Source organism: Heliconius melpomene, chromosome 21, assembly GCF_056956725.1.
Source record: "Heliconius melpomene rosina isolate 202511_hmr_F chromosome 21, ASM5695672v1, whole genome shotgun sequence".
Lineage (NCBI taxonomy): Eukaryota > Metazoa > Arthropoda > Insecta > Lepidoptera > Nymphalidae > Heliconius > Heliconius melpomene.
In genome coordinates this window covers 10,856,055-10,870,530 of record NC_140409.1, presented here as the reverse complement: position 1 = coordinate 10,870,530, position 14,476 = coordinate 10,856,055, and the positions used below count along the sequence as shown (strand labels likewise).

The following is a 14,476-nucleotide window of genomic DNA, read 5'->3' as shown; positions in this document are numbered from 1 at the left end:
TTAAATCTTACAGTTGTTTATAAAGGAAACTCTGTTTTATAGAGTTTACGTTTGCGGTTTAGTTAGCGTTAATGACGGTATCTTCTGAAGTAACCGAACATTTTGTGTAAGGTATTTTTTTATAAAAAAGCCAGTCAAATTGTCAAAGTTTTTACTTCATATTCATTCATAAAAAAGTATAATTTTGTTACTTCGAATTTACATGTATAAGCTTATTTAATTACTTACCAATGCCATACTCCATGGCTTATTATTATATTGTAACTTTACGTTTCTTAATAACTTGGCTCTAGAATTCATGTTTATTTAATAAGGACACTTCTATAATCCAAGAAGAGCTTCTTACTGTTGGTTGAAAAGAATCTAAGAGATCAGATTCTTATTTAAATGTACTGGTTATTTTTTCATACAAAATCTATACTTTAAACTGTTTAATTAAATAACTATATAACATTTTTTTTTCAGCTTCAAACTGTAACCCGCATAAAGCAGGATAGAGACCGACGGAACCTTATTCCCCGTTTCCACTGAATTTTCAAGTTATGTGCGTGCTGAGCAGCGGAACTAAACGGCATGCTTTGCCTAGTTACCAAAGCGAAGAAATGTTAATATTAATAAATAATAATTCATTTTTCCCAAGTGGGAATCGAGGCCACAATCATCGTGTTTACAGTCACGCTTGTGCCACTGTGCCACAACTTAATATAAAATTTCATGATAAATAATAATAATGATCATTGCATTGTATATTGACATTTACTTACATTCGTTCCTACATTTTTGTTTATATATATACCGGAACTCTGAAACGTCTATTTAAAAATGAACAACCGACCCCGTGAGCCCTCAGTCGCTCGTTAAAATGTTTGTTATAAATTTAATATAATTATTCGAGAAACATTTAATCTCGTTCCGAGTTTATTTTTTTATTATTCACGTTTATTAGTAGAAATTACCTACCTAAGTGCCATATTTGCATACTTTCAGTTTCGGACCTTTATAGTTGCTTAAAAAAATACAAAGAATTCATAATAAATAATTAAAAACAAAAACAGAGTCGAAATAAACAGAGAAACTAATTTATTAAATAAAAATCTTACATATTACACAATCTAAACTATAATATAACACCATCATAAGCAATACAATTCACAATATTCATTTTTATTATATTAAACATTTTTTTCTTCTAATATGTGGCCTATTACTCATGGAAATAATAAAAATAATATATCGTAATAAGACCGTTTGGCGAGATGCCAACACTGATAAATATCCAGACGGAACAGTGAGTTCGTCAGAATACGAAGAGTCTCTATATACAACCAGTCACCAAATAATATGCTGTAAGGTTATTGTTCACTTCAATGAGAGTGAATGAGCCTATAAATCACACTAATCTCATAAACTAATAAATACTTTAATTTTGGCGAAATAAAAGCTGTCTGGAATGAATACTGTTTCTCTTTGAAAACACATACGCACTACAAGTCATAAAAAACCAGTCAATTGCGAATCGGGCTCGCCCACCAAGGGTTCCGTACTATTTTTAAGATTGCAAGTGTATGAGAAGTACGATTTAAAAAATTTGACAAAGTCAAGTTTGCGGCCGTACGCACTAATTTAGTAATTTTAAATGAACTACAAGTTTCTGAGGTTTTTTTTTATGAAATGTCTATAAATTTTCACTTTTCAGTTTATTCCTTTATTTATATTCTAAGTTCTCACTCCTTGTCAAATTTCACAAAATCTTAAATCTGTAGGTCTAAGAGAATAAGTCTATAGGTTTTGATTACGTGGCGATTTTCACGCAAAATGCAGCAAAAACGATGCATAATGCGTTGACATGATATTTGATATTAATTTCATCTTGATACCTCCACGTGATCTCGAAACAAAAGGTTTTGACAGATGGACAATAAAATTAATAGTGAAAGTGAGTTCTTTTTGAGTTACGGAACCCTAAAACTCGATTTAATCTAAATACATCAAAAATTCAATTCAAATTTATGAAATGTTCCACTTTTGGAAACATCGAAACTTGACGATCCTAAATCAAAAATGATACAGGGTCAACGTTCGGGTTTTTTTCATTCTGGAATAGTATTTTTTTAAAAAAAAATCAAATTCAAACCAATATTAGCTGATTCATAGTTAAGTTCAATTATTTGTAAATCGGTAGGGGAATTCCTCTCTAACTAATACTATAATAACTCCTCGAGTGGGGATCAAACCCACAACCAGTCGATTTTGCAGCACACTTAATGCATCTGCGCCACAGCTGCAAGAATTGCTAAAAATAAGCTTAAATATGCAAATTTCAAACGATAATTTTTTTGGCAATTCTCTTTAACATAAATACAAGCATTGTTTTTCTAAAAATATTTTTTATAACTTATTGGGAATTGATGATGGAAGATTTGAGTGTAGCATTGCCTGCCTTGACTAGGACTTCCATCACGAGCAGCATACGAGCGCACGATGTTTAGGCATCCTCCAAGATGGCCACACCAGTACGTCCCTGCTGATGTCATAAGTGGTGACATACGTGGCATCTAGATCTATATCTTATATCTTATATCTTTTTTAGCTTTAGGCTATATCCCGTACATAACAGGGCTTGCAGAGAGAATCTGTGAGCTTAATGTCACTCCGCTAACGTTAAGGTAGTTCCGGCATTGTGTTTTGAGTGGCGCTATATGTTAATACTCTATATGTTAATACTTAAAGAAAAATATTAAAATATTTAATAAGTGTAAAAATGTAAATTAAATATATAAAAGTGTAAAGGCGTCAAATAATACATCTATTTTTAATTGGAATTCATTTATTAAGCTTTTACATGCATGTAACTTTTAAATAGATTTAATATATATAATATGTGAGATCCTACGTTAAGAAAATGAAAAATTATTTATACAAAAAGAAATAGTAATAAATTTTAAATAATATAGTAACAACACGCTAAAAGAGTTAAACAAAATGTGACTATATCTTTTTCTTATAAAATTAATAATAAATCCCAATTGTTTATAAAGAATAATTTTATAATACTATCTTTAGTACAGTGCAGTACATATATTTGTGAAGCGTATTATATCTATATAATGTATATTTTATATCTCTTTATCATCATTTAAATATTTCCCAAATAGTATGCATTTTGTTATGACATTAATCAATTTAAAATTATTGCCTATTAAATTTTAATTCTCTTTTCAACTTCACTCTTTAACCTGAATATATGTAGCTAGGTACACAGAGACAACCTAGTGTTAAGACACTCCGTTCTCTACTTTTTGTCGAATTGTCCAGGCATTGCCTGTTGAAAAGTGGATTTCAACGCCGCACTTTTGCTTTGGTACCAGAGTGAAGGAATGAATTTTAATATATAAATACAATTGAAATTGAAAACTACTAATTTAAAATTGCGTATATATAAATTCATAATGTTTATATAATATTACGTTTAACAATATTATAATAATACTTTCAATTTCTAAGAACACTATTCTCTATGAATATTCTAAAGTATGTTATTTTCAATAGTTATATTAAATATTATTTAATAATCAAAATTATTAGATTACAGATATACGAGTACAGCGAGATATGACATTTGATTAAAATTTCAAAGTAGATTTTAGCGTTTACTTGGAAGCCTCTGATTTCGGAGTCAAAGCTCGCTCAGAGTTTGGGGAACTTCCGCCCGATGTACTTTGAGGACTTCTATCACTTACCTGAAAATTAAATATTTATTAACTTTTATAGTATGTGTAATATACATGTATGTATATGTGAAATTCTGATGTAAAAAATGAAGCAATTTTTAAAATTATTGGTTTAAGTGAATTGTAAAACTTAAAAATTTTAAGTTCAACGAAGCTGTGGGTAAAATTAATAATAATTCCTTAACTATAACATAAAAATACACGAAGAAATAAAAATATATATGAAATATTTAGCACCCTCGAGTGGGAATCGAACTCAGAACCTGTCGCGTTTATAAATTTATATTTAATGAGGTCATTTATGAGATAATTAATAATAAATCACCTGTAGTCCAGTATGGAGCATGTTAGCAATAGTCTCAACGTCGAGAGTCGAATCTTGTGCTGATATTTTCTTAATGGCGGACGACACAATACATATGTCACCCCGTAGCTCGCGCACGAGCGCAGTTATTTTCTGTGCATTGCTTAGTACCTCCACACTTTGAGTATATGGATTGTAACGCACTCCAAATGGACGTTGAATGCTGTCCGCGAATGCTCTGGAATATTCCCAAAAAAATAAGTTAACGTTAACGTTTTTAGTTTCTAGGCAAACATATCATATTAGAAATGTTTTTCATTTATGAAACTATGTTATGTATAAATGTTTACCATCTGCGAAGTTAGATTTATGTCAGTTTCGTGTCTACTCAATCTTATATAATACTAGCGGCCCGCCCACGGCTTCCCCTGCGTAAACTATGTTATTATTAATTTCTGTCTCCATGAGTACCTACCTACGTCCTATAAGTGATGTCCATGCAAAATTTGAGACTCCTAGCATTTGTAGTGACGAAGTTTCATACAAACTTTCAACCCCAAAAACAACCCCTTAGAAGTCGAATATTGCAAATTCCCGTCTTAGCGAGCACCTACATCCTATATGTAACTCCTATGCAAAATCTGAGATTCCTAGCACTTGTAGCTTCTGAGATTTCGTGATGAGTGAATGATCTTTCGATTTTATGTATATAGATATTAAAAATAAATACATTAGAATTTACTATAAGAATACTAAACAAATATGAAATTATAATATTTATTTGAATCATTAAAGTATTTATCTAAATCATAACCATAAAATAAATAATCATTTACAAAATTAGCATATTACTTTAATATCCTTAAACGTCACAAGCATTAAATATTAAAATAACTGACCTCATTTTCTCCTTGGCCTCTTCAAATGAATCGGTATAATAATATGCATTTTGATAAGATGTAATTATACATTCTTCATTTACAGTGACTTCTGGGTCGAATCTCTTTATTTTGTCGGGTGAAGCCAGCGCGTGCTTCAGTTCAGCCACGGATGAGAGCAAGCCGGCTCCGTAAACACGGAAAGATCCATCTTCTTCACGACACAGCCCGAATTCAACAGTGAAGAAGTATAGCTAAGGAAGATTTTCCAGTTAATGTAAACACATACAGTTTTTAATATTTTTGAATTGTTTTTCGACAGTTTCGAAAGAAAAATACTCTTTTAGAATCTTCTACTATAAACATATGTTTAAGACATAAAACGTAGTAGGATATGATCCCGTTCCTCTTGAATGGTTTTTAAGAGGCGCGAGTTCTAATCTACGTTACATTTTGTTTATCTAAAAACAAAAATATATATATTTTATAATTTGAACATTAAATATCTCAGTAATTTTACAAAATTACTATTTATATTTTTATTTTAACAGTTTTCCTTTTACATATTAATGTATATCTAAAATCAACTTTGGGCACTTGAAATTTGTTTGAAACTGAATTTGTAAAATGATATTATTAAAATACGTTTCGTTAGTTGAGTTTTTAGTTTTTCCATCTAATACATATACCTAATTGTAAGTATTTAAAATAAATATATTTTTAATGTACATGACTATCCCTACCGTATCAATAATCAATAATAATATTTTAAATGAAAAAATGAAATTAAATGAAATATTTCATATTTTCCTTCCTTCCTCCGATTTTGATTTTGATTGCGACTCAACACGCAATGCCTCCAGAATTAGGCGGAAATTGGGATACGGAAACGTCGTAATGGGAACGAAGTATCTTAACACTAGGTTCCCGGGTTCCCTCTGCCTACCCTGCTATATACAAGATACAGTGTGAAATTATATGTCCATTTAAATAGTTGTAGCACTGAGCTCTTTGATAATGAAATGTGGCTTTGTGGTTGTAAAATGTAAACAAAACGTAGGATGGCCTATTAGTTTGGCGTTGCTGTCTTCGTAATTAATGCAAATAGAAGCATATCTTCGTTTCCATATTTATTTTGTTTTTCAGCTTCGTTCTGGAGGCATTACGAGTCGAATGGATGACACCAGAGCAAAGTATTTGTATTCTTGTGTAAAGCAATTGTTTTGAGCAGTCATCACTTAAGGATTGATATAACTGACTCTATCACTAATTATTTAAAAATACTCTTCGTAGTATGTATTATATGCCGTTTTCAAACTTATGAAATACAAAACTAAAAAATTATGAATTAATATAATATGTCGATGTATCAACAAAATCTGATTGACAGTAACGGGTTCAAATTTCATGAATATGATATCACATTATGATATATCGTGATAGTTAAATATCTTAATATTATAATGTTTTGAACTATTACTTTAAAAAAATCCATTACTTTTTCAAGTTTAAAATGATTTCAAAGTCTAAAATATACATTAATTAATATGAAACATTATTCATGTTCAAAAATCTTAGCAAAAAGAAACTGACTTTTCTAAACTAATAAATAATTTCCAAACGTATAAGAATTATAAACACGCCTGAAATGTTTGACTTGTGAATTCACGAACTGACCTAAAAGTGTTCCATGTTTGATGTATACTTTGGATAATGTTTCACAAATATTAAGAGTATTATTCAATATTATTTTATCTTAAAGTTAGGTCAAATTATATATATAAAAAGAATAGTAGATTTTTTCTTAGCTTTAAAAAAATGTCACAAAAATGCTTTTAGTTTACAGAACGATCTTAGTGGCAAATCACTACATGTTCTCTTTAGATAGAAATAAATATTATAAGCGACAATAAACATCTGGAGAAGATATTATAAACGTTCAATATTCATATTACTAGATTTTACGGATACAAATTTTGTAAGAAATTAACATATTTTTCATAGCAGATAATAATTAAAAAAAAAAAAACAAGAAACTTGGTTGAAGTCGGTTGAGTCTATATTGAAAAAAAAAAAAACATTACTAGACGACTATTGTCAAAAATCATTCTAAATTAATTACAACCTCGGTAGAACTTTATGGTTATTTTATTTGATTTTAAAGTACCATAAACAACTGGACTATTAATTTTAAATAGTATAGTCTGTGACGAAAGCTCTTAAGAAGAACAAAGGAATGACTGAACGCGATAGTCGCGAGTACGAATACGCGAGTCATTATTTATATGCGTAATTCTGACATATATATTTATTATTATTTAGTATAAACATGTCATTAGGTTTAACGTCTACTCATACAAAGTTAATATCCGAAAAATCTGAAGTAAAAAAAGAGATAACTAAAACAGCATAAGAACTGTTAGTGTTTCATATGTTCACATGCCATAATTGCAAGAAAGCATAATATTATTATATTATATTAGAACATGAATGAAATTCAGTTTGTTAAAGTAATAAGCGTAAAGCTTAGGCGGGCGGAGCTACGGGCGGATTGCTAGTCTATACATATAATAAAATTATTATATAACTGATCGCTATCTGTACATCGAATATATAGGAGAAAATCTATTTTTAAAGGCATGGCAAGGTATTTATCAATGTAATAGAATCGGAAACATTAATTGTCAAAATTCTATTTGTTTGTACATATGTGCACGCTAATCTCAGCAACGATAGCAACTCCATTTAAATTGGTTACAATTTAAATGTAGTTTTCACTATTATGGCAAATTTTCCTTAATATTTAATTTAATATTTTTGGTTTATTTGAATCGAATCATAAATAAAAAATTATACAATATAAAATATTAGTAATTTATATATAAATAGATGACAGTCTTGAAAATGATAATGCTATTAGAATACGAAAGCAATTCAGATTAATAAATAATATCGTGCGGTTGAAGCGAACACGGACGCGAGCAGATCGCTAGTATAGAAATAAAATATGAAAATATTCTCATGCCAGATTTAGAAGTTGAAAAATGATTCTTACCGTTGCTAGTTTATCAATGTCTTCATCTGACGCCCCAAGTGAAGCCAAGCCAAGTTCCTGGGAGAACTGAGCAAAACTAGGGTTTGCTAGAAGCGGCATGTGCCCGAGCAACTCGTGACAGCAGTCACTGTGAATATCGTATAGTTACAGAATAATATTTTTTATTGAAAAAAATATTTGTTTATATTAACATTATGTAAACAAATTTATTGGCATTAATGATTTTTTTTTGTAATGTGACTATCGAATAATTTATTTTATTATGAAAATTACAAATCATTGAGAGTAGTTATATATTATATTAAACATACATATTATGTAAGGTTATTACGCATATTTAACTAATAACTCGCCCGTGGGTATGTCCACATGAACTGTGCGATTATTTACATAATAAAAAAAACTTATCATGATATTTATGAAATTACAAAATTAAAATAAACACTTATATTTTCTTATTTTATTTAAAAAATAATTGAGTATATAAGATTATAGGAGTTATCTTAATAAAGTCAATATATAATATGTTAAACAAGTATAATATACTTAAGTGTGTATGATTTTATTATCTAAGTTAATGAAAATTAGTTTTTTTATAACTATATGAAAATGAAAATACTTACGGTTCTGGAGTATAAAATGGGTCAGAGGAGTGGCGAATGTACTGCGTACAATGAAACACTCTAAAGGCGAGGCCAGATAAGAAATCTCTAGGGGAAAGATATCCAGCCACGGGACGAAGTTGAAATCCAGTTTTTCGCTTCAGAAAAGTGCTGACGTCCTCCAACTTTAATAAAAGAAATTGATTTAATGTCTGTGTGAAAATGTTTATTTACTTAATCTACATTTTTTCTTCAATTACCTATGGAAAATTATTAGTATGATAATTCTAGTTAATATTTTTAAAAGGGGAACGAATTGTCTTGACACTAGGTTCTCTGTACCTACCTGGAAAAAAAGTAATATTTTTAGGACAAGCTACTATGTGTATAATGAACAATATTATGTAATCTAAATTTTGAATGTGCAATAATTTTAATGTAGTAGAGAAAAGGCAACGAGGCCCTTATTACAGATATTATTTATACAATGTATACCAGGCATTGAAACTTAATGTTCATGCAATGCTTGAACTTCTTGTCGATTATAATGATGCCATTATAAAATACTAAAGAATTAATTACAAATTAGCTCATTTTTTTACGATTTGAAAATATCCTATCAGATTCCAACATGTGTGCAAGATATAAACAATTCAGACGTCGTATGGGCCAAAAACCGTTTCAAAAATTTCCCTTATGGAGACAGGCAAATTGAATAAAGGGAAAATTTAAAATATACGCTATAATATCTATTAGTAGACACTAATGTCATCTACAGTCGACACTGTTGAAAGAAGAGGTGCCGTCTATTGTTACAGTAATAAAACTTCGAATATGAAGCAGAAGGGATATTTTCATGAGCAGATTTTTCAAGTAAGATGGCGCTTTTATATATTTATACTAAAACATGTTTATAAATAAAATAGATTTAATTAAGTTTTTAAATATAAAGAGTCATAAAAAATACATTTAAAAATATAAAAAAACATTCTTCCGAGGACAAGGGCCCAAGACATCGGTGGCTAGGGCTCCAGAGAGAGGAACTTCCTCACAATAATCTCAAGTAAAACTGCCTTCTGAATATGAATTATTTTTATGACTTTAAAATTACACGAAATAGGTTTCAATTTCAAATCTACTACTAATATAAATTTTCTTTTTCATTACAATCGTAACAATTCCAATGAACAGTAAACATAAAATGACACTTTTAATAAATAAGTAACCATACCACGTAATAAAAATTTTCTATTATATTATACTGATAATTACGAGAATTGGCAAAAATACATGGAAATTTTCAAGCATGAGACGTAGATCTTCGAACAAACGCTACGAATACTAACAGCGTAGCAATGCATTTCATACAAGATATTATATCCATTCACCAGGTGTACAACTATGTCTACGAATTTTCAGCAAATAAACTTACATATCGGTTTTCTTTGTACTATTTCGAGAATTGTGAAAATTAGAGAGAGAAAAATTTGCTATTAGTTTGGAAACATTTTTAAGAAAATTTTGGTTTATGTACATCAGCTTCACGATGTATCCCGCATACGGCAAGGCAGAGGGAACCTGTTGAGACATTCCGTTCCCCATTCCGGAGGCATTACGTGTTGGGTGGCGGAACTTAACGCCGCGCTTTGCCTCGACACAAGAATGAAGAAATTAAATGTAAATAAATAATACATTTCCTCGAGTGGGAATCGAACCCACAACCTGTCTTACAGTCACATTTTGTGCCCTTGCGCTACTACTGTGGAATTGATTGATGAATTATTATTATTATTAAATAATAATTATTATGTGTATAATTGTATACGTACCTGAGGTAAGTTGTCTTCTCTATAACCACAATATTTAACAAGTTGAGGCCAATTTTCGAGATATTCGTTACAAGCGTGCTGCTGGTACAGCTTAAAAAGCTCCCGAAAAATAACTCCCCTGTAATAAATTTAATGTAATTGATTATTTTTTTACATTTTTATTAATCACATTGAAAAATTTTACTATATACATAATGTATTCATATTTTTATTTAATCAAAATGCGAAGAACAAAGCAATATTAATTTCATCAATAATAATTATGATTGATCTAAAAAGAGTGGTTGGAATTCCGCTTCCGTGATTGAATAGACTTTAGTAGCTGAAAAAGAAACTACCTATGTAAAATATATGAAAAACAACAAGTTATTTGCAGTTCGCTTTTTTTTGGTGGCCATAAAATTGTGTAAACTGGTATAGGCCAACCAAGTACCACCGAGGCTAACTTTTTTTCTATTACATGTAATTTTTTTTAATGATTAAATGTAATAAATAATATTATAACTCCTTCATTACATGTGAAAAACACATGCAAAACTCAGTTTTGTCCTTGCGGACTGTAAGTGTGTAGCTTGCATGACTTTTATTAATCTTATTTTGTATTTTACAGGACAAAAAGGAAGATATATGTTGAATTTTCTTCAAATATAAAATCTCGAACACAATTTGAACAGAATTAATGTCCTGTTCAGTAACGGCGTCTTTACTAAGTTAGTGATATTTGTATATTATAAATTATACATTCAATATAAGAACACTTTCTGCATTAAAGGTCCTTACAAAGTAGATCTAAGATAAACTTGGAATAGAAACTTAATTTCGTAGCAAATACGAAAGTTTATATTACGTAGGATATTGCACTAACTTCGACGCATGCACAGCTTAATTTAGTTTCAGAGCGACAGGTCCGTGTAAGCTTGTTAGTGTTTATATAGTATATCTAACGTAATGGATCCACTTGAGATCACTTGGTCTATTAAAACAGCTTTGTTATTTAATATTTGAGCGAACTTGCATGGTTAAATTATATATGAATGTCGGTTTGTATTAGTCGTTATTTTTTTACATTTTTGATATGGTTAAATAATTAAAATATTTCCTTATATATTTCAATATTATTTAATATATGGTGACATCACACTATTAGAATTTTTGTTTACTTGCACCCTTAGGGAGAGAATTATAGAAAACGATGAAATACGTGTTCAATTAAATGCTTTTAAAAATCTAAATTTCAAATTTTATAAAAATCGGTGCTGATTTAATTTTTTTTCCATACAAACTTTGAAGCCCTATTTCACCCCTTTAGGGTTAAAATTTTTCAAAATCCCTTCTTAGTGGATGTCCAGATTATGAAAGTAAACATCTGTCCAAATTTCACGTTTCTACCATCATCGGTTACGGCGTGCGTCTTACCTCAGTCAGTGAGGACAAGTCCTTTTATATATATAAATAAAGGATAACATGCTTTTTCTCACACAAAAGAGGAGATAGTGATGTGTGTGAGAGTTAAGTCACTCATTTCTCTACTTATCGCCAGAAATCTCTGATTGGTGAAATATAACGCTTTGTCGGTCTTGCCAGAGAGAGAAACTAGATTACTGCACAAAAAATAACCTAAAGTAATAGTTAAACAGATCTTTTTGGAATTAAACTTTTTAGAAGTATTTGAATAATACAATTAACTCTTTTGATTGAATGTTTACATTTTTTTAAGAAGAATTCAAAAGAAACTTTTAACGAATTTAAGATTTTTTTTATAAATTATAAATTAATAAAAAAAATTGACTCAACTGTCATAATTATTAAGTCGGGTTTTATGTTTTTTTTAAACTAGTATAGTTTTCAAATAGACCTATATGCAGGAACTGAATATATGCAAAAAATATTGATCTATTTACTATTTAAAATGTGTTATTTTTGGGATCCCCTCCCTCCCCTCCACCATTGAGTTTTAAGATTAACCTACTATACAAACAAAAAAAACATCAAAATAAGTCAAAATAAAGATAGCATTTCAACGAGCATTTATATTATCTTAGGGTATGGAGTATATTTATAATAGGTGATCGCATTAGTAATAGATGGATAGTCGCAAGGCACAAGTCTTTTTTAATTCAGCATCAATGGCTTATAAGGCAACAATAAAAAAAATAACTGATATTAATAATGAAAATTCATGTATGCTTACTCTAGCAATCGAATCTCTTTGGTATAAAATATTTTAAAAAGTATATCACATCATATTATATAAAGTAAAAAAATGTATTAAAAACGATTAAAGAACGATATAATAGAGCTCATGCAAATTATAATGTACATTTATGACAATTAAACATACATTAAAGTTCTTATGCTTCCTACAGTCAAAATATTTGCACCGTTTTAATGAATCCATTGAAATGATAATAGAAATTTATACTCTACATTTTTGCAAGCAGATATGTAATTCTTTAGCACTAAAATTAGTTTTATTTTATATCATCATCATCATCATCATCATCATCATCATCATCAGCCTGTCCTCGTCCACTGCTGGACATAGGCCTCTCCAATGGCACGCTACTGAGGCGTTATATTTTATATAAAGTTTGGTTAATGTTGAATAAAAGAAAAGTATATTTCGCATTGACAATAGAAATTATTTACTTACCAAGTTTTTATTTCGACATCAGTATACTGCACCTTTGGAATGGGTTGTCCGCTATAAAAAAAACAAATAATATTGAAAGTTAATTCTATTTGAAATATCTTAAAAAATTTAATCATCTAATATACATATTTATTTTATTTATTTATGATTGTACTCATGGTGTTTTCACTTTTAAGGATATTACTATGTTAAAAATCATAACGTGGAGTTTTCATAGGCAATACTTACTATTTATAGCTATTAGCAATAGCAGCAAATTGTTCCCGTCGCTTGCGATAAACAGGATCTTTGAATCCAGGGTGATCAGCGTCCAATTCTGAGCCATACATGAGAACATTCTGTGCTCTATCCAAGTCAGAAATCTTTCGGGGAAACCACGACATTTCACCAAAATCTAAAATTATTTTCAACTATTTAAAAATAAAAATACAATAGTGAGAAAAAAACATGATAAAATTTCTATGTTCACCGAAGCATGTTCCAATCTCAGCGAAACCATTTTAGATAATGAAACATGATTCTGTTCGTTGTTAATAAATAAACAAAATTGGAAGGTAATGTTAATTCAATTTAACTAATGACTAGTTGGTGTCGCTAATGATTACTTTGTTTGGTGTTCCCCAGTTATCCCACAATATGAGTAAAGTCATTCGTCGAACCTGTCCTTTAATTAGTTAAATCATTTAATTCGGATCCATTTTGAATGGTTACTTAATTAAATATTTAAATAGAAACTTCCGATCAAAGAAATCGTTATTCATTAATTGACAGGTCCATTTGTTTTTAATACTATACACATTTTTTGTATATTCTCAAAAGACAATACCAAAACTAGCAGCGGCAGATAATGGCGTTGCTGGTGGAAACTCTTCCCCAGTTTGAGAGGAGACCACTTCGAAATCTTGTACCTCACGCTTTAGCATCCTTTTCAGCTGTTCCATTCTCCGCGGATCACATTCCACGTCAACCAAGATATCAGACTAGAACACATTATGAATATTTTAAATTCTAAGTATACTTTTGAACATATATAAAAGTAAAAACTGATGAAGCTGAACATTGCTGAAGCTCAATAATTTCTTATTAAACTCAACTCACAGCAGATATTTCCATAGCAGATTTTCGAGATTCAATATGTATGACATTTATGCCAAGGTCCTGAAACACCGACAACACCTTGACAAGACCCCCCACTTGGTTCTTAACTGTAAAGATCACTGAGATTCTTTCCCCCTCTTGAGCTTGTTGTTGAGCTGCATGAAGTTCTCCCAATTTTGGATGATGAGGAGCCTCATTTTTGACTTGCCAATCCGATCCATTTCTGTACAACCATAAGCCAAGAAGTCCTTTGCCTGAGCCACTCATTTTAAGATTGGTATTGTTTTTGTTATATTTATCACACCGGGTTACTGCCAGTTGCAATT

General features: G+C 29.9%; 1 protein-coding gene across 1 annotated transcript; it reads right to left on the bottom strand.

Annotated features, from left to right (window-relative positions):
• Positions 1 to 2,885: 2,885 nt before the first annotated feature.
• Trhn (tryptophan hydroxylase) lies at positions 2,886 to 14,476 on the bottom strand. Its single transcript, XM_085205919.1, has 10 exons — positions 14,151 to 14,476; positions 13,879 to 14,032; positions 13,281 to 13,446; positions 13,053 to 13,103; positions 10,400 to 10,517; positions 8,592 to 8,755; positions 7,969 to 8,095; positions 4,935 to 5,167; positions 4,057 to 4,273; positions 2,886 to 3,740 (listed from the first exon to the last, which is right to left on the bottom strand). Exons 1-10 carry the CDS (start codon positions 14,415 to 14,417, stop codon positions 3,651 to 3,653), a joined length of 1,587 nt encoding a protein of 528 aa, XP_085062045.1. The 5' UTR covers positions 14,418 to 14,476; the 3' UTR covers positions 2,886 to 3,650.

Bases quoted from the DNA above. Each gene is read 5' to 3' on its own strand.
- Trhn (XM_085205919.1), bottom strand. From the start codon at position 14,417: ATGAGTGGCTCAGGCAAAGGACTTCTTGGCTTATGGTTGTACAGAAAT. The intron at 10,518-13,052 runs GTAAGTAAATAA...AATTTATTACAG, and splicing joins GATGTCGAAATAAAAACTTG to GGGAGTTATTTTTCGGGAGC. The intron at 5,168-7,968 runs GTAAGAATCATT...AATCTTCCTTAG, and splicing joins ACATTGATAAACTAGCAACG to CTATACTTCTTCACTGTTGA.